At 37.8% G+C, this 21,142-nt stretch overlaps 1 protein-coding gene across 1 annotated transcript in view; it reads left to right on the forward strand.

The window, feature by feature from the left end:
• Positions 1 to 21,142, forward strand: part of LOC134348693 (solute carrier family 35 member F5-like) — a 149,398-nt gene that overhangs the window by 52,350 nt on the left and 75,906 nt on the right. Inside the window, exons 3-9 of the mRNA XM_063052479.1 lie at positions 73 to 207; positions 1,036 to 1,098; positions 3,635 to 3,707; positions 9,051 to 9,241; positions 10,120 to 10,201; positions 13,853 to 13,940; positions 14,105 to 14,166. Of these exons, the coding sequence (XP_062908549.1) occupies positions 73 to 207; positions 1,036 to 1,098; positions 3,635 to 3,707; positions 9,051 to 9,241; positions 10,120 to 10,201; positions 13,853 to 13,940; positions 14,105 to 14,166 (694 nt within the window). The remainder of the gene's footprint in view (positions 1 to 72; positions 208 to 1,035; positions 1,099 to 3,634; positions 3,708 to 9,050; positions 9,242 to 10,119; positions 10,202 to 13,852; positions 13,941 to 14,104; positions 14,167 to 21,142) is intronic.

A 21,142-nucleotide genomic window follows, 5' to 3' on the forward strand; every position in this document is an offset into this window, starting at 1 on the left:
ATGGAGATTAACTGGCATAGTAGGTCTTTAAAAAAATTTTAACCACACTTTTTTTCTTCTTCTTTTTTCCAGTATATATTTAAAAAGTATGAGAAACCCTTTTTTAGTACATTTGCCAAAACATCCATGTTTGTTCTTTACTTAATTGGATTCCTTGTGTGGAAGCCATGGAGGGAGCAATGTACCAATGGAAGGCATGTTACATTGGTGAGTAACTTTTCCAACTGTACAGAAATACTGTGTCACTGAGCTAAGCCCTCAATGTACATTTTCTTAATAATTTTAATAAATGAAAATAACTTGTGGTGTAAGTTTAGGACCATAAACTGTAGAACACTGGAACAGACCCTTCAGTCTATAATATCAGAATAACACCCTTCCACTACCCTGTGCCTTCTATGACCAAGTCAATTTTGAATCTAATCTACCAAGTCTCCGCAGATCGCAAGTACCTTAATCTTCTGAATCAGCCAACCATGACCTTATTCCTTGGAACTTAGAAGTTTGAGATTGATAGAGGTCTGCAAAATTATGAAGGGTATACAGTAGATTGGGTAAATGTAAGCAGTTTTTTTTCCACTGAACTTAGGGGGGACTACAACTAGAGATCATGGGTTAATGGTGAAAGATGGAAAATTTAAAGGGAACATGACTTCTTCACAAAGAGGGTGGTGAGAGTGTGGTATGAGCTGCCAGTGCAAGTGGTGCGTGTGAGCTCAGTTTCACTGAGGGCTGTGGTCCTGGTACAGGTCGATGGGAATAGGCACGAACTAGATGGGTCAAAGGGCCTGTTTCTGTGATGTATTTTTCTGTGACTTATTGACTCACGAGAGACCCTGTGAAAGGTTTACTAGCTTTACTTTAAGATGTAATTCTCTGATTTATGGTTACAGTAAATGTTTAGTCAAAAACATACCCGCACAGAAATACTTCCAATTAATTGTTATTCAATCTTAGCAGATGTACCAAGATCAGTTTTCTCATATTAATATGCTGCTTCAGGTGCCAGCTTAGTAAACTATTCCTTTTTTTAAGTTTGCAGATGCTGAAAGTTATCTTGCAACTTGTACTACCAACACTAGTGTAAATAATTCCTTGGTGAGTATGCAGTGTTGCAAACAATTTTGTCCTCATGTTATGAAGGGTTTATATTGCTAGAAAACCATCCATAAGGTGAATTTCCATAAGGCTGAACCAAGATGCTCATGTTGTTACTAAGGGTGCATTCCTGTAGGACGTGTTTCGCTCAGCAGTCCATAAGCCATAGGAGCAGAATTAGGCCATCTAGCCCATGGATCTGCTCCACCATTCCATTATGGCTGATCCCGGAGCCCATTCAACCCCATACACCTGCCTTCTCATCATGTCCTTTGATGCTCTGAAATGACCAACCTCTGCCTTAAATATACCCACTGACTTGGCCTCCGCTGCAGTCTGTGGCAGAGAATTCCACAGGTTTACTACTCTGGCTCAGAAAGTTCCTCCTTACCTCTGTTCTAAAAGGTTGCCCCTCAATTTTGATGCTGTTCCCTCTAGTTTTGGATACCACTACCATAGGGAACATCCTCTCCACATCCATCCTATCTAGTCCTTTCAACATTTGGTAGGTTTCAATGAGATAGCCCCACATTCTTCTAAATTCCAGTGAGTACAGGCCCAAAGCTGCCAAAGGTTCCTCATATGTTAACCCTTTCATTCCTGGAATCATCCTCATGAACCTCCTCTGGACTCTCTCCAATAACAACACATCCTTCCAGAGATATGGGGCCCAAGACTGTTGACAGTACTCCAAGTGCGGCCTGACCAGTGTTTTATAAAGGCTCAGCTTGCTTTTATCTCCTTGCTTTTATATTCTATTCCCCTTGAAATAAATGACAACACTACATTTGCCTTCTTCACCACAATTGCCATGTTCTAGTCAGGGCAGAAATAGGATGGTAGTACAGACAAATGAGTGGTTGGGGGCATGGTGGAAAGGGCAGGGTTTCAGATTTCTGCATCATTGGGACCTCTTCCAGTGAAGATATTATGACCTGTGCAGAAAGGATGGCTGACACCTGAAGCCAAGCGGGACCAATATCTTCATGGGCAGGTTTGCTAGAGCTCTTGGGGAGGGTTGGTTTAAGCACTAATTTGGCAGAGGGGTGGAACCAAAGTGGTATACAAATTGATGCATTGAAAAGTGAGACCATAAGGATCTCAGGCAGTCGACAGGGCAAAATTGCAGTCAGTGGGATGAGCTGAGGTGTAACATGGGGGCAAAATTAAAAAGAGTGATAAATATAGGACTGAAGATGTTATATTTGAATGCACGCAGTATATGGAATAAGGTAGATGATTTTGTAACACAGTTAGAGATTGGCAGGTATGACATTGTGAGCTGAAAAAAGATGGTAATTGGAAGTTCAATATCCAACGATACACTTTGTATCAAAAGGACAGGCAGTTAGGCAGAGGGGATGGGGTGGCTGTATTGGTAAAAAATGAAACCAAATCCATAGAAAGAGGTGACATAAGATTGGAACATGTAGAATATTTGTGGGCAGAGTTAAGAAATGGCATGGTTAAAAAAACCTTGATGGGAATTATATACAGGCCTCTGAACAATAGCTAGGATGTGGGATGTGAATTACAATGGAAAATAGAAAGGCATGTGATAAGGACAAAGTTATCATTTTAGGCTTGTTAGCCTGACTTCGGTAGTTGGGAATATGATGGAGTCCATTATTAGGTATGAGGTTTCGGGATACTTGAGCATGCATGATAAAATAGGCCAAAGTCAGCATTGTTTCCAGCAGAGGAAATCTTGCCTGAGAAATCTGTTGGAATTATTTGAGCAAATAACAGGCAGGATAGAGAAGGGAGAGTCAATGGATGTTATTGACTTGAATTTTCAGACTAGAACTTGACCCTTGTCTTACCTTCAGAAAAACAGAGTGATTTGTATCTTGATTAACATTTTGATCCAAACAATGTACCTATATTTCTGTGTGTGTTCCTCTATTTCTTAATCTGAAGATGTTAAGAAAAAGGGCACTTATTCCAAAAATGCATAAATATTAAAACCTGAATCATTGAAACTGAAATGGTTTCATGTGGGTAAAGAGCAGCAGAAGTGATTCTCCTTCAAAGTTCAAAGTAAATTTATTCTCAAAGTACATATTGTATTGTATAAGCCCAAGTAGACCCTACTTAGGTTTCATGCACTAATCTCTTCCTCCCACTCACTGTCCCCAACACTTTTTTTCAGTATCAAAAACCGATAATTAAAATAACATGAAGTGAACTTCATAGAAAGGTGCAGACAGTATGTGCCACCTTCGTACCAACTTTATTGTTGCCAATGCAGAGATTATCAACTAACGTGTTGTCAATGAAGAGCAAATGTTTCTGAATGGAGAATAGCTTCCTGGAAACCACTTTAAATATCACAAATGAAGGCATTGTGGTAAATTTGGCAACTACAAATGAAAGAAAAAGGGAAAGGTAGACTCAATGATTAAGATATAGAAATATATTTTCAAAATTATATCCTAATAACAACTATTAAAAATGAGTATGTTTTCATATATTGTGTAAAGTTTTTAAATATTCTGTTTATCTAGTTGCGAGCTTGTTTCTCCTTATTTTGCAGAGTGAACCTCTGTACATCCCAGTGAAGTTTCATGATTCTGCCAATGATAAAGCTAATAATGACAACATTCCAGGTAGGTTTAGCTTTAGGCACTTACTTTGCCTAGCTTAGCAGAGGAGTATGTCATGTTCAGATTTGTAAGAATCTTGGCCTGGATCAAGTTTGTCATTATACCTTGAATACCTGGCATTCCCCAAATAAGTACTACCAAGTTTGGGAGGCTTTTGTGAATGCATAATTCATGTTCTTATTGAAAAAAAACTTCAGTGACAATTTACCAACTTGCTCTCCAGCTGAATTCCACATAGGATCAGGAGCATGCTAGAATTTACCAGCAGTCATAGTAGGGAATCTGATCTTGTATCTTAGATCAGTGATTGTGCAGCTTTGGGGATGTAGGAAATATTAATTTAAAATTTTAAATCTACAGTATATTCAGATCAATGTTTTAATTAGTTGTGCAGACTGATATTCCAGGAACTGTAATTTTATACATTAGCTATTTATGTGAAATTTTGTCTAAAAATCTCTGAGCAGCATACATTGCATTTCCTTCATCCGCCTTCTCTGCTATTTCACCAAGAAAATCCAGTTAAAATTAGTAAAACATGGCTTAGTTATACAAGTCCATACTGGTTCTCCTTAACTACTGAATCCTCTCCAAGTATTTTCTAACTCTTTTTCCTCTGACTGTTGTTTCCAAAATTTTACCTGCCACATCCTAAGTTGACCAGTCTATACTTACAAGAGATATTACTTAACAAGGTATTTTATTTGTTGCTCCAATCTTGTGGTACGTACCCCACCCCCCCACCCCATGTCCCAGGTAGATTATGTTGTCTTCACTCCTCCTTCCTCTTAGCAAGCTGGGATCTGACAAACTCAATGTACTTTTAGTATGCAGTGATTATGTGTTCCACAACCTCTTCAAAGTTTCTATTTTGTTCCATTTTCTGCCTGCTTATTACAATACTCTGTACCATCTCACATACTCCATGGTATTCATCACACTGTCAGATAGAGCCATTAATCAATTACATTTTGATTTTGTACCTAATAATTCTTACATTGTGTTGTGGTTATTTAAATTTGTTCTAAATGTCATGTGAGACTTCATCTATCTAAATTACTATTGTTGTTTAACGTTAGTGAATTCTTAATGTAGCAATTAGTGCTGATGCTGCAGAGACCCAGGATCCTGGGTTTCATCCTGACCTTGGCTGTTACTTGTCTGACCACATGAGTTTTCTCTGGGAGCTCTGGTTTCCCCTCCACATTGTGAAGACATACTGGTTGGTTACTGTAAATTACCCTGAGTGTAAGGACATGGCAGGAGAATTGGTGGTGGGACGGGGTAGGTTGATGGGTATGTGAGAAGAGGTTACAGAGAAATAAGTAGGAGAATGCTCTGAGAACTGGCCTGTACCCATGTAGTCACACAGACGATAGCCAAGGTCAGGATAAAACACAGGATCCTGGGTCACTGCAGCATCAACATTAATGGTTACATTGAAAATTCGTTCATCTTAAACAACAATAATTTAGTTAGATGAAGTTTCAGATGACATTTAAACGGATTAAAACGCTACAGTAGCGTAGCAGTTAGCGCTACGCTATTACAACTCAGGGCCCTGGAGTTCGAAGGTCAATTCCACTGACATCTGTAAAGAGTCTATGTCCTCCCTGTGGAATGCGTGGATTTTCCCCAGATGCTTCGGTTTCCTCCCACCGTCCCAAGACATACTGGGTAGGTTAATTGGTCACAGTGAAAAGTCCTGTGATTAGGTTAGAGTTAAATCAAGGTTGTTAGTGGGGGGGGTTGTGGGGCAATGCAGCTCGTAGGGCCAGAAGGGCTTTCTTTGTCCTGTATTACTAAATAACTAAATTAATAAATACAATGGAAGAATTATTGAGTTCAAAATCAAAATAAATGTAATTGATTAATGGTTGCAATGGTTGATAAAGTATAAAGTATCTAATAATGTTATGAAGACCATGAAGTATTGGAGATGGTATATAATAGAGTATTTGTAATAAACAGAATAAAATAGAAACATTGGAGAGGTTGTTCAACACATTAATCACCTGCATATTAACAACATTAAAGTACATTTAGTTTCTCTACTCCCAGCTTGCTAAGAGTAAGGAGAAATGAAGAGAACACAATCTTCTTGGGACATGGCGGATGTGCCACAGGACTGATCTGCAAATATAATACCCCATATGTAATAATATCCCTCGTAACTGTAGACTGAATGACCTCCTTCTATGTTCTGTGAGACATGAGATTTCCAAACGGAAACTGTTGTCCGGTTTCAGCACATTAGTCAGAGAACTTCTGTATGCCACCAAGGGAAAGGGAAAAAGCATAGTTTATTGCACCTAGATCAAAATAACATTCGTCTGTTTATCAAGCTTCAGGATTCGGGCTTCAATCAGATTAGCCTTGGTGTTATTGTGTAGCAGAGAATACTCGAGTACATTACTCTTGCTCCTAAATCATATATTTGTAATATTTCTATTTCCATTGAGAGTGAGAAGCCTGGTTATTTGGGAATTAATAAGATGGACAGGGTGGGGGGTAAGATGGCACAGACTGGTGCAAGATCTCCAGCCAGAGTAGTATCATCCAACAGGGAATGCCAAAGACTTCAACAAGTAAACGCTGTGATCACAATGTTAACAGTGAAAATTGTTTTAAAAAATTAGGTATGTGTTTGTCTACCACAACACCTCCAAAGAAAATCAAGGCCTTGATGGAGGCATAACTCTGTGTCTTTGGAACTATGTAATAAAAATCTATTTGTTCATTATGTGCCATGTCGTATAGCATTCACGATCAGGGTCTTGCCATGAGTGTGATTGTTCTTGGCAAATTTTTCTACAGAAGTGGTTTGACATTGCCTTCTTCTGGGCAGTGTCTTTACAAGATGGGTGATGCCAGCTGTTATCAATACTCTTCAGAGATTGTCTACCTGACATCAGCAATCGCAAAACCAGGAAGTGATATGCACCAGCTGCTTGTACAACCATCCACTACCTGCTTCCATGACTTCATGTGACCCTGCTCAGGGTCTAAGCAGGTGCTTCACCCAAGGGTGGCCTGCAGGTTGGTGGGGTGGGGGGGGGAAGGAACACCTTATACATCCTTTGGTAGAGATCTATCTCCACTCCACCACCCCATGGTTACTGTAATAAAATACTGATCTTAAAAGCATTAAAGTAAAAAATGCAGAAACATGTTGGATTATATTGTTCTAGAAATAGTGATTTTGAGAGGGAAACGTAATATAGAAAGTGATTTGTAAAGAGAAATAAAACAGGAACTTTGTCTTTCAATATACATAGTGTCATGAAATAAAACTAATTTGAAATGTCTCAATGTGACTTTACTACAACTTATTCTTCAAAGTGACTTTGTCCAAGGACATTTAGCAGTGACAGACATTGCTGTGAATATCTCAGTATGATTTTACTACAACTTGATCTTTAAAGAGACCTTGTTAAAGGACATTCAGTGACGGCTGTCATTGCCAGACCAACCAATTTTATTGATATCTGAATGTTCAAACTTTTAAGCAGGAAGTTACTTGATTGAGAGACGTTTTTAACCTCTTTACCTTTGTTGACCCAGAGATACTATGGACAACTTAAATGTTTCTTTCAGTCCTGCCGCTACTACCTCAAGTTGTAAGCCTAGCAGCGAATAAGGTGAATCTGAGACCTTCATAGTATGTTTAATTCATTACCTCAGCCATGGGAATATAGAGGGGATGTAAATTAATTTTTTTCTTGTCAGATTCATCCTTTTTGAGCTGTTTATCCTTGATCTTCCTTTCCTAAAGGCATAATATTGTCTGGTGCTATTTCCTTGAATTATTTTGGTAAATTACTAAATTGTTTAATAACTTGCATCACAATCTAAAGTAGGTCAATGGCAGGCGCAATCTCAATGGCTCCCCACAGGGCTTTAGATCACCTGGACAACACAAATACCTATGTCAAGATTCTGTTCATCGACTATAGCTCAGCATTATATTCCATCATTCCCACAATTCTGATTCAGAAGTTGCAGTACCTGGGTCTCTGTCCCTCCCTCTTTAATTGGATCCTTGACTTCCTAACTGGAAGACCACAATCTGTGCAGATTGGTGATAACATATCCTCCTCACTGGCGCACTTCAGGTGTGTGTGCTCAGCCCACTGCTCTACTCTCTGTATACACATGACTGTGTGGCTAGCCATAGCTCAAATACCATCTATAAATTTGCTGATGATACAACCATTGTTGGTAGAATCTCAGGTGGTGACGAGAGGGTGTACAGGAGTGAGATATGCCAACTAGTGGAGTGGTGTCACAGCAACAACCTGGCACTCAACGTCAGTAAGATGAAAGAGCTGATGTGGACTTCGGGAAAGGTAAAACGAAGGAACACATACCAATCCTCATAGAGGGATCAGAAGTGGAGAGAGTGAGCAGCTTCAAGTTCCTGGGTGTCAAGATCTGAGGATCTAACCTGGTCCCAACATATTGATGTAGTTATAAAGAAGGCAAGACAGCAGCTATACTTTATTAGGATTTGAAGAGATTTGGTATGTCAACAAATACACTCAAAAACTTCTATAGATGTACCATGGAGAGCATTCTGACAGGCTCCATCACTGTCTAGTATGGAGGGGCTACTGCACAGGACCGAAAGAAGCTGCAGAAGGTTGTAAATCTAGTCAGCTCCATCTTGGGTACTAGCCTACAAAGTACCCAGGATATCTTCAGGGAGCGGTGTCTCAGAAAGGCAGCATCCATTATTAAGGATCTCCACTACCCAGGGCATGCCCTTTTCTCACTGTTACCATCAGGTAGGAGATACAGAAGCCTGAAGGCACACACTCAGTGATTCAGGAACAGCTTCTTCCCCTCTGCCATCCGATTCCTAAATGGACATTGAATCTTTGGTCACTACCTCACTTTTTAAAAAATATACAGTATTTCTGTTTTTGCATTTATTATTTTTAATTTTATTTATTATTATTATTTCATTTTCCCTGCTAGATTATGTATTACATTGAACTGCTGCTGCTAAATTAACAAATTTCATGTCACATGCCGGTGATAATAAACCTGATTTTGATTCTGACGTATCGTGTTTATCCATTCAAAGTCGAAATCTAAGAAGAATGATTAATGGGGAGGAATGTTTCATTAAAGAACATAAATGCTTGAGCTCTAAAATAAAAATGGTGGAAATATTCAGCATCATAGTTCTGAAGAAATCTTCGGATCGGAAATGGAACAGTTTTTCTATGGATGCAGCCTGACCTGCTGAGTGGTTCTGGCACTCGATCTTTTCATTATTAAAGAAAATAAATGCTTCATTAAAATGCTAAAAGTTTTGTATGAATTTTGTTTTACTTATAGCTGTGAAAAAGACGCGTGTTCGATTCAGTAATATTATGGAGGTGCGGCAGCTTCCAGCTCATCACGCATTTGAAGCAAAGCTTTCTAGGATGTCCTATCCAGCAGCAAAGGATCATGAAGCAGCATTAAAATCTGCTGGCAAACTGACAATATCACAAGTAGCAAAGATCAGCTTTTTCTTCTGCTTTGTGGTTAGTACCTCTTCCTACATTATTAATTAATAGAACACCACAGCACAGAACAGGTCCTTTGGCACAAAATGCTGTGTCAACTTTTTAACCTATTCTATGATCAATGTAACCCTTCCCACATACATTGCCCTCCATTTTCCTATCATCCATGTGCCTATCTAAGTGTTTTTTAAATGTATCTAATGCGTCTGCCTCTACCACTACCCTTGGCAGGGCATTACCCTCTGTGTAAAAATAGTTATGACTAGTGGTGAATCTGTGGAATTCGTTGCCACAGGTGGCTGTGGGGACCAAGTCATTGGATATATTCAAAGCAGAGGTTGATAGATTCTTGACTGGTCAGCGCATGAAGGGATATGGGGAGAATGCAGGAGACTGGGGCTGAGAGGGAAGTGGATCAACCATGATGAAATGACGGAGCAGACTTGATGGGCCAAATGGCCTAATTCTCCTGTATCTTGTGGTCTATTCGTATGACTAGTGCAAGCAAACAACGAACATATAGAGAGTAAACCAATGTCTTTCTAAAGGTGATGTGGAGTTTCTATATAAACAGTATAAATGGCTAAATTTCTTCTTTGGAAAATTGCATAAGGATATATTCTTCACCACATTAAGTATTGCCTTTCAATGAATTGGATACTGGAAAATATACACTGCAATTGACTTAACATCATAGAAGTAGCTAATATGCATTCATTAGTCTTATCAATGACATTTGACATTGTGTTGGAATTATACATTTATAAATAGTTCTTACTGTTAAAATATTTATCATTTATGTTTTGCAATTAAAATGATTGAACGGAAATATTAAAGCACTATATATATGTTATTAACTGTACATTTTGACTTAAACTGTACTATTAATGTTACAGTGGTTTCTGGCAAACTTTTCCTACCAGGAGGCATTGTCTGATACCCAGGTGGCAATTGTTAATATTTTGTCCTCTACTTCTGGTAAGTTGTGTGCTCTGTCCTTTGAACTGTATGGAAAATTAGTTTAGAAAAATTAAGTGTTAGGATTTGTTAAATTTGTGTTTTAAAATAAAAATTTTGGCTTATTATCAAAATTACATATTGCTGTATAATCAAAACTCAGTGTAATTAATGTTAAAGTAGATTTTTGTAAAAGGTTTAATCAAACCCTCAATCCTGATTTACCACTTATTGCTCATTTGCACCTCAGCTATATTTAGCATTTTGAACATTAGTTTCTTTCAGTACCATTACCTAACAAAAGAAAACTGAATATTTTAGATGACCCAATGTCCATAATGTATGCGTAGCAATTACTTAAAAGATTTAGAATGCATCTTTTTCTGGGTCACCCCACCATAGGAAGCTTACCTACCAAAACTGTTTGCTACCTTAAAAATGGAGATCATCTTCAACTTCCAAAACTTCTGATGTGTATAAAAAAATCAAATTTATGTATCCTGTCTTTATTTTTAAGCACTTTAATGTATCGGAACAATACCAAACTACATACTGAATGAAAATTATGGTCAACAATGTTTTTCAATGTTATTTTAGCTATGCAATTGCTTTCTGTCTACATGGTCATTTTACACACCTAAAGCTACCACTAGTTCTCTCAATATTACTAATATCAATAGCCTGGAATATTGGCAAATTCTTTTTCTACCTATAGAGACAGTACCATAAGCATCCTGTTACTGAACTCCTGCTGAATGATGCGGTCTCTTTTAAATCTCAGTTACATATATCTGAAGCATCCTGTTTGCCTTCTGTCAGCTTCTTAAGTACTGGAATGTCGTTTCTAATTTCTCAATCCAAAGGCTTTATTCCGGAACATTTTTTTTGGCATTTCTAATATGTTTATTGAAGCCAGCTGATTCTGGTGATTTATCAAGTTTAAAGCTGGTATTCTTTTTTCCTTGTTATGTCATTTTAATGGGTGGCAGAGTGGAGATATGTCTCTACCAAAGGAGGTATAAGGTGCTCCTTCCCTCCGCTAGCCAGCAGGCCACACTCGGGGAAAATGTTGCAGCTGCTAATCCATCGCCCACTCCTCCTCCTCCCCCCACCCCCGGATCAGGGTCATGTAAAGCCATGGGAGCAGGTGGTGAATGGCCATGTGAGTAGCTGGTGCATTTCCCAATCCTCCGTTTTGCAACCACTGATGCTAGGCAAACAATCTCTGCAGTGTATTGATAATGGCTGGGGTCACCCGCCTTGTAAGGACACTGCCCTGATGAAGGCAATCACAAACCACTTGTGTAGAAAAATTTGCCAAGAACAATCATGGTCAAAGACAATGAATGCCCACGTCATATGGCACGGCACATAATATTGAAACCTAAATTAAATCCATATGTTTCCTTCCACAATAGATTCTCCACAACCTTTGGTAATTTATCTATTTCTTCTGCTACAAAATCAGATAACATTTGGATTTAATTTACATCTGTCATTCCCTTAATGTCCTCTATAGTCTTGCATTTACATTCATCAGCAGACATTCTCAGTGATGCTCTAAGTATACTTAGAGACGACATTGTGCATTTAGTTAATTGTTTTGCACCTTGTGTAATATCATAAGTATTAGTAATTCTGTTAAGTACCCAAAAAAAGATAAAATCTTATGCCTAATTTCTATTCATCTCTTCATTATCATAGAATATTGGTCTAAGCTTGCCTCGAAACACATTGGCTTCCTTGGCAGCAAATATACTGTGAATCCAAAAAAGAACTTAAAAATTTTTAAATATGAAAATGACTGTTGGCCATTAATTATTGTCCCTTTTCTCTACGGTACTGTGGAAAAGTCTTTAAAATACGTGTGTGTGTGTGTGTGTGTGTGTATGTATATATATATATATATATAAATATATAGTTTATAATAAAACAATATATGTATATTTTTAAAAAACTAGAGTGCATAAGACTTTTATACAGTACTGTATTTGTCAATGTGGAGCGGAGATCAAGTTTGTAAATCTGGCAGAAACAAAGGATGTTGGGTATGGCAAGGGTGGAGTGCCACGGGAGTTGTGTGGGACAGGTGGCAGAGAAGATGTGCCGGGGCAGGGGGCGGCACAGGTGTAGACACATCCAGTCCTGAAACACCAGACAAGATCATTTGATGCCAAACAATTGGTTTGTTGAACATTAAAGAATGTCTCTGGTGGTTCCTGTTTCCTTCCCTCTCCTGTCCTCTATTCTAACCATGATTCTCCTCTCCCTTCCCTTTTCCCACTCTGTCCACGATAGAGACCCATATCAGAATCAGGTTTATTGTTACTCACATATGTAATGAAATTTTTTTTTGTGGCAGCAGTACAGTGCAATACATAAAACTGCTACAGTACTGTGCAAAAGTCTTAGGCAGCCTAGTTATATATATGTGCCTAAAACGTTTGTACAGTACTGTACGAAGATCTCAGTTCCTTCATTTTCAGTTGATGAATAAAAACGTTAACCACTTTTTTCCTCTTTTCAGATGCGAATGGATTTCTTGTATTACTACCAACACATTTTATTCTTATTTGACTATAATTATTCCTAATGATTTAACGAATTTTGTGTTTAATTTGTAATCAAACTTTACCAGAGTTGCTCATCCCACTAAACCGCTATTTGACGTTTTTTTGAAAAATAATTATTCATGACTCTCCGAGCCAGTTAATTACCATGTTAGAGTAACAAAATGTAATTGTCTGCTTGAGAGGGGCCATAAGGGTGCAGCTAGCATGGGGCAACAATTCCTTAATCATATGGAAATGTCTTGTCAAATAAACTATTCTTTTGATGATTAATCAGTATTAAATGCCAAAAAAAAACACTTGCAACAGTGCCATCTAGTGTTTTTCAATTATTTCTACCTGAACTGCCAGAGGAAGTGGGAGAAGTGAGTACAATTACAATGCTTTAAGGACATTTGGACAAATACATGGATAGAATAGTTTTAGAAGTATTTGGCTCAAATGCAAGCAAATGGGTCCAGCTGGGATATATATCTTGGTCAGAATAGACGAGTTGGCTAAGGGGCCTGTTTCTTTGCTGCTTAACTCTTTAACTCCATGAACAAGTTTAGTGACCACGGAAGTTTCATGGAGACCTAAATAGTTCAAAAGTTTATTAGAAGTTGAAAGTAGTATATATTAATTTAGAAATGATAAAAGACTGCTAACAATACAGTCCAATAACAGATGTAATTTAGTTGAAATTCTATTTTGGGAAAACAGAATAATTCCTTTTTATAGTATAATTGTTACTTTATCTAGATATGTCTTTTGAAATATGACATATTCTCCTTAAAATAGCTTGGTCTACAATAATGCTGCAACTCTAACTGCCTAATCCCATTTACTCCCATCATTCAGGCTCCTACCCGCTTAATCTGTCCTCAAACCACAACTACTACAAGACTATTAATTGTGTTATTAGTTGTAATCGTATTTAATATATTGACCTTTATTTAAAAAGATATGAATTTTATTCCTCTCAAATAAGATTTTGATGTGTTTCAGCTTCCTAATCTACTAATTGTTGCAAAATATATTCCTAAAAAATCCTTGTGCTTAATTCTATCTTTTTACATTTCAAAGTTAATTTGCTGGTTGTTTGAATATTTTATTTCTACAGGCCTTTTCACTCTTCTTCTGGCTGCTATGTTCCCTAGCAACAGTGGAGACAGATTTACGTTATCCAAATTATTAGCAGTAATTTTAAGGTATGTATTGACTTATCAATAAAATTTTAACCTTATCATTTTTATTCAATTACACCCATCAATTGTATTTGCCTTTTACACATTGAACATATTTCTCCAATTTTTCATCTCTGTAGGACTAATCTGCAATCTAAAATTAACAATATTTGCTTTTGCTTTTTTAGCATTGGTGGTGTTACACTTGTAAGTCTATCAAGTAATGAGACAGGGGGAAAAGGCACCGTAGGTAAAGGATTTTACTTCTTTTGTAACACTTGAAAAAAGTAATAACCAATTTGTAGTTTTGTTTAACTTCACATACTGATTTTTTGTTGTTTTTGTTTATAGCATAGCCATTGCAAAATATAGTGCAAGATAATTAATCCAGCATATACAATTCAAACACTATACAATTATTGACACACAAAATAAATTCCAGTGTTTATGATGCATTTTCACTAAAACTTTAGTGATAGAGTTTGCATGATAATGTGAATTATATATTTCTCTTAATGTAATAAATGTTCTCTTCATTGATGTGACTCAGTTAAGGCTTCTAATTCAAAACACTGGGTAACATATAGATTATTTAGCCACACTGTTATCTTGGAAAATACAGTTGTTTCAGTAGTAGAATTTATTTTCATGAAACATTCCCTATGTTTCAATTAAACTTCTGGCTGGCTTTAGACAGACAATTGGACTCACTTTCAAGGACTGTTCATTCTCCTGTTCTCAGTATTTATTTACTATCATTATTTTGTTTATTTTGTCATTTCTTTGTATTTACTATGAATGCCCGCAAGGCAATGAATCTTAGGGCTGTTTATGGTGATATATACGTACTTTGATAATAAGTTTACTTTGAATTATTAACCAACTTCAGTTGAAGAATTTTAAAAGAATGATTGAAAGAGAGGTTTGGCTTGCATGATGATTCATGAATATAGGAGCTCAGCAAATAGTGTTTCTTAAAAATTCCTTGGAAATCAGCAAGGCAGGCTTTTTCAGAACAAGCTAGTTTTGTGTTAATGCTGTATATTTTTTTCAAGCCATTTATTATTGGTCACTTTCATTGCAGAAATCCCATCTCATGCAACCTTAATATACCTTCACTACTTAATATCTGCCGATATGACTGTGAGACTTGAGAATTGTGGCAGAGAACTCTAGTCATTTTTCTGGCTGCTGGGAAGACATTTTGTTCTTTTACAAGCTCATTGAATTCCAATAATTTGTGAATGTGCCTTGCTTTCATATGTAAAACCATTTAAAATCTAAAACTGGAGTTAATCTCAAAATCAGGTTGTTGATTGGAGTCAGTGGTTATCAGAGAAAGCAGGAGAGTGGGGTTGAGAGGGCTGATAAATCAGCCATGATGGGATGGTGGAGCCAAATGGCCTAATTCTGTTCTTATGTCTTGTGATTTTATAGAATATGGGATAATTGGCCTTGAATAGCTGAGGCATAGAATATAAAAGGAGTTATCTTATGCTAGATCTGCATAAGTGGTTAGCTTGGCTACAACTTGAAGACTGTACAATTCTAATCCCCACTATGCAAATATAACTTGGTAACAGTTGTGAGGACATGGAGACAATATACAATGAAAATTATAGTTGTCAGGAGACACGGTCGAGGTTGAGCATGGTTAATTTTGGATCAAAGGAGACTGAAGAGAGACTTTAATTGGAAAGTGAGGAAAATCAGCTGGTAGAAATTGAAATAACAACCAAGAGTGCCGGTAATACTCAGCAGATCAGTCTGATGGAAACGGGGTTAATGTTTAATTTTGATGACCTTTCACCAGAACTGCAAACAGTTAAAAATTAAACATATTGGTTATCTGGAAGAGGGGTTGAGAAGATTAAGGGAAAGTCTGTGATGTGGTGTGGACCAGGAGAAGCTGATAGGCACAAGTGAGGGTGTTGCCCGCTGAAAGAGTGTGATGCAACTCCTGTTTCTGAAGGAGATTTAGAAGGAATGGCATAGTGGCGTCAGCGTCGAAACTCCGGCTGCGACATACCTTTCTTTTGTATAGAAAGGAAGCAACATGAAAATAAAGAAGGCAAGAAAAAAAGTGAAAGGTAATGAAGCTAAAACTGTGGAATTCAAACTGGGGAAATGAACCACTACCAATGTTAGGGAATTAAATAAATGCTTTTTCACCCAGAAGTCAGTGTGGGTTTGAAACTCTCTATGCATTTCAAAGATACCTATTGAATACTTGAAGCCATACCTATACCTATTCCATTTGGGTACTGAAAGCTCGGAGGCAGCAATGGACACACTGTAACCTAAATGAACTATCTTTTGCACTTTAAATTTTGTGATTGTATGAACATTCTCCTGCATTTGCTCACTCCCTGTTCCTGGCTCAATGTAATTTTTCCTAAAGGATAGTCTGTGGAATTGTACACAGCTGTTTTGATGTAGTCTAATCAGCTACAGATAATGTAGCCAAACTTTCCTTTTTTATTGTATCCCTGGTTCCTTAAGGTTGTTACAGCCGGGGTGGTCGTGAGGATAAGCTCCCACTACCTGTTAAATGCTCCCAATGGCGTGTGTCTCAAGTAGCCACAACAAGAGTAGCTGCTGTGTTGCTTAGCTACTAGGTTACTACTTTGAGGAGAAGGGACAAAGGCAGGTTAAAACTAGTCACTTCGGGCAGATGGAGCTTGTTCACTGTGGTTGGCAGCTCATCTAGGAGAAGGAAAACTCTGATCTCACATCTCCACTGTCTTTCAGCTATCCCCACTCATGGGGAAGGCGTTGGGAGTAAACCCTGAGGAAATATCTGGAGCTGGAGACCCTAAGGCAGTCCTACACTGAGTTCAATGCAGACTGGCAATTCCTGTGATGCCACTGATGCCAAACTGTATCAGTCTTTGCCGTCCCTTTGGGTTCAACAGATGCATGGAGAGGGGGAGCCTGCTGCCTGGGCAACAGCTTGCTTTGCGTATCATACTATCTTGGCTTACATATCATGTAGAGAACTATGACACAACATCCAAGTTAATCCCGACTAACGGAGTGCCTCAATATTGTATCCCTCCAAATACAGAATATGATGGAAGTTTTTAAATTCACAGTGTATGACTTAATGTCTTCAGATACATCAGTTAGTTACACTTTTGTCCACTTTTTTAATCTTAACAATGTCCTTTAAGAAGGGTAGGTGATTGGAATAGGTTACCGAGGTAGTAGTGGAAGCAGTCAGACTGTTGGAGTTTGAGACTTTTAGATTGACATATGAAGGGATACACAAGAGGAGAGCATTGACATCAAGATACCATAGATACAATACCATAGGCCAAATGGCATGTCCATTGCTGTACTGCTGCCTGTTAATATAATTTGTTCTTCTGTGTACACTGTTTACCACGCCCCTAATCATTGTCCACTATACAATCTCATTATTTTTGGCTGCTTGTATTATTTAATAAAGTGAATTTTCAAATGCCATTACCAGCCAATCTTTCTAATGTGAATATATACCCTATCTTCCTCCTATTCCTAACAAGTTTCTATTCAGCTCAATAATTTGTTCTTAATAATGTGTTGATTTAATCAATGACATTTATGAAACTTGAATAATACCAGAAGAGATGAAAACATCAGTATTTATCACTCTTCCTAAGAAAGCTGGAGGAATAGAATGTGAATTACTTAGGACCATAAGTTTAATGAGTCATATCACCAAGACACTTCTAAGAATTATGATGACAAGAGCTAAAAGTAAGATACAAGCTGGAATAGGTAAAGAACAATGTGGTTGTGTGAAAGACAAAGGTACAAGAAATGCAATATTGATGTTAAGGATACTATCAGAGTATTGTGTAGCAATTCAAAATATAAATTAAAAATTCAAAGCTCACAATAGCTTTTGTTTTGTTAGTAATTGCTTATCCTGGAAAACCTATTAATTTGTTAACTATTGCTCCTAGTAGGGCAATATGGTTAAAAATACCACTCCGGCTTTAAAGATTCCGGGCTTAATTGTTTTCTGTTCTTTGTCGAGTTAACATTATCACCTTGGATCATTAAGGAATTAATTGCCATTGAAAATCTTTAAAACTGTATCGGCAAAGATGCCAAATGAGAGGTGGTCAATGCAAAATTTTCTGTGTTGTCGGAAGTCAGACTCTAATTGAATTCATTATCAGTTAAGTGAAGGGTGTAAAAAGTTGTAGCTGATTGTGATTGTACCCAGGCTTATATGTTGCCTTCAGAAAAAGACATTTATTGTTAGGGCAGAAAATTGACCCTTTCATCTTTGAAATGATTGGAAATGAGAATTTGATGCAAAATCTCTTTGAAGTGTTTTGCCACTGGCATCCTGCCAATGCACAAGAGTGGCAGAAAAATAAAACCTGGTAATAGTTATTCATCTAGTAGAAACAAATTTTTTTTAATGCTCCTTGATTTGTCAATGTTGACAGGATAGTAAGGGACACACACAAAAAGTGCTGGTGAATGCAGCAGGCCAGGCAGCATCTATAGGAAGAGGTGCAGTCGACGTTTCGGGCCGAGACCCTTCATCAGGACTAACTGAAAGAAAAGATAGTAAGAGATTTGAGAGGGGGAGGGGGAGATCCGAAATGATAGGAGAAGACTGGAGGGGGAGGGATGGAGCTAAGAGCTGGAAAGTTGATTGGCAAAAGGGATACGAGGCTGGAGAAGGGAGAGATCATGGGACGGGATGCCTAGGGAGAAAGTAAGGGGGAGGGGGGAGCCCAGAGAATGGGCAGGGAGTTATAGTGAGAGGGACGAAGGGAGAAAAAAAGCGGGGGGGAATAAATAAATAAATAGATAAATAAGGGATGGGGTATGAAGGGGAGGTGGGGCATTAATGGAAGTTAGAGAAGTCAATGTTCATGCCATCAGGCTGGAGGCTACCCAGATGGAATATAAGGATAGTAAGGGTGTGGTTTGTACGGTCACAAGTGATTTTTCTGAATTTCTCTTATTTAAAACCAGAATGAAACCATACAAATTAATTAAGTTCTATCCCATTTAATCCTGCTTTTCAGCTTTTGGTTCATAACCTTGTGTGTAACGGTACTTCAAATGCTTATGATTTTTTTTAAGATGTCATTTCTTTTGTCATTCTGCTGGAGTATAGAAGAATAAGGGGGAATCTCATTGAAACCTATCAAATATTGAACGGTCTGGATAGAGCAAATGTCCATTTAGAACAGAGATGAGAAAATATTGCTTTAGCCAGAGGGTGGTGAATTCATCATGGAATTTATTGCCACAGATGATTGTGCAGGCCAAGTCATTGGGTATATTTAAGGCAGCAGTTAATAGGTTCTTGATTAATCAGGGCATCGAAGTTTACAGAGAGAAGGCAGGAGAATGAGGATGAGAGGGATGATAGATCAACCATGATGGAATGGCGGAGCAGACTGGATGGGGTTGAATAGCCTATGTTTAATAGCTTATGTTTTTCAGGGAATAAACTACAGGTCCCGAGCACTCTCTGGATGAAAAATATGTTCAAATTTCTTCCAATTCTTCCACGAGTCTAAATTCCCTTATTATTGGCTTTGCTGTTGAGGAATTTGTTCTTTTCTATGTCTTGTAATTGAGCAAAATTACATATCTGCAGACTCTGAGTTGCAAGTGCACCATATCTTACCTGAACAGTTAAAATAAACATTTATAAAGGACTGATGTCCTGAATAGTCCTTTAGATTTGTCAATGACTTTTAGCTCTGTACTATCACCTTTCAAGATTGTAATGGCTATCCAAATGCCATCATTATCTCCAGCTTGTCCTTCACTTCCAAAGTTTTTGATGTGCTATCCTATCTTTCATAGGTCATTGCACTTCATACTTTTTCAGTTTGGTTTCTACTTCACTCAGTGCTTCAAGGCTGCAGAATTATCATAGGCTTCTTGTGAATGATCATAGGCAGTTTCATGTCAGAAACTTCTTTTACAGTTAACAGGTGATATAGGATATTTGACATGCTAAGTGACCATGAACCCATTTATATGTAAGAGCATCCTTATCTTTGGTCTTATAAGGTTCAGATCGCGGTAAAGTTTAGCTGAAAAGGATTCAAGCTTCCCTTCCAGACAAGAGAATGTTTTTCCATAAATGCCCATGAAAATACAAGTAAGTAGTTAGAGAAAGCAACTCACCAGACCTTTCTGAAAGGAAACAGGAAATGGACAATAATTGCTGGCTTTATAAATGATGCCTCTACCAATGACAACACGCATCTAACTACCCCCTACACCTCCCCGCCACTTAGCTCAGCAATACTAATGGACTGAGTCAAATATGTTGCCTGAGCAGAAACTCAGAGAATATCTTTAATATATACTGTATTGACCTGTTAGCAGTAAAATATTAAATAGCAAAATAAGACTTATGTATGTGTCTCACTTACTTAGTTTAAAGACATTCTGTTTATCTGATTTTCAGCATCAGATGTTTGCTTTAGTGTGTTAATTGATTGCAGTTAATAATATGTGAAAAGATTTTGATTAGAAACACATTGTAGAAACTTCGGACATAAACTTTCCTCTGGAGAAAGTTCAACAGAAATGCAGCAATCTATTTCTAAAGATAATGTCTTCAGTATATTTTACAAAGTTATTTTTGTCAGTGTCAAGAAGCTTCAGATGTTTGTAAAGCAAGAGTTGCAATCTTGAGGACACTTATCTGTGAAACCTGGTTAACTGATTTCTGGGAGCTATTGAGGAAGAAAATGAATTTCAGAATTATCAGTTTAAAACTGCAAACCCCATGCTTGATATTCATAGCAATTTTGAATTTCAAGAGCTAATTGTGACAGCAAATTAAACGTGATGCTTTCTTCCCAGTAACAAACATGAGAAAATCTGCAGGTGCTAGAAATCTGGAGGAGCTCAGCAGGTCAGGCAGCATCAATGGGAATTAATAAACAGTCAACGTTTCAGGCCTAGAGGACTGAAACGGAAGGAGGAAGATGCCAGAATAAAAAGGCAGGAGAGGAGGAAAGGGGCTAGCTGGAAGGTGATAGGTGAAGCCAGGTGGGTGGGAAAGGTCAAGGGCTGGAGAAGAAAGAATCTGTTAGGAGAGAAGAGTGGACCATAGGAGGAAGGAACCCGACCCAGGAAGAAGCAATAGGCAGGTGAGTAAAGGTAAAAGGTCAGAGTGGTGAATAGAGGGGCTGGGGGGGGGATTTGAGTTACCAGAAGGAGAAATCGATGTTCATATCATCAGG

This window comes from Mobula hypostoma, chromosome 6 (genome assembly GCF_963921235.1).
Source record: "Mobula hypostoma chromosome 6, sMobHyp1.1, whole genome shotgun sequence".
Classification (NCBI taxonomy): Eukaryota; Metazoa; Chordata; class Chondrichthyes; order Myliobatiformes; family Myliobatidae; genus Mobula; species Mobula hypostoma.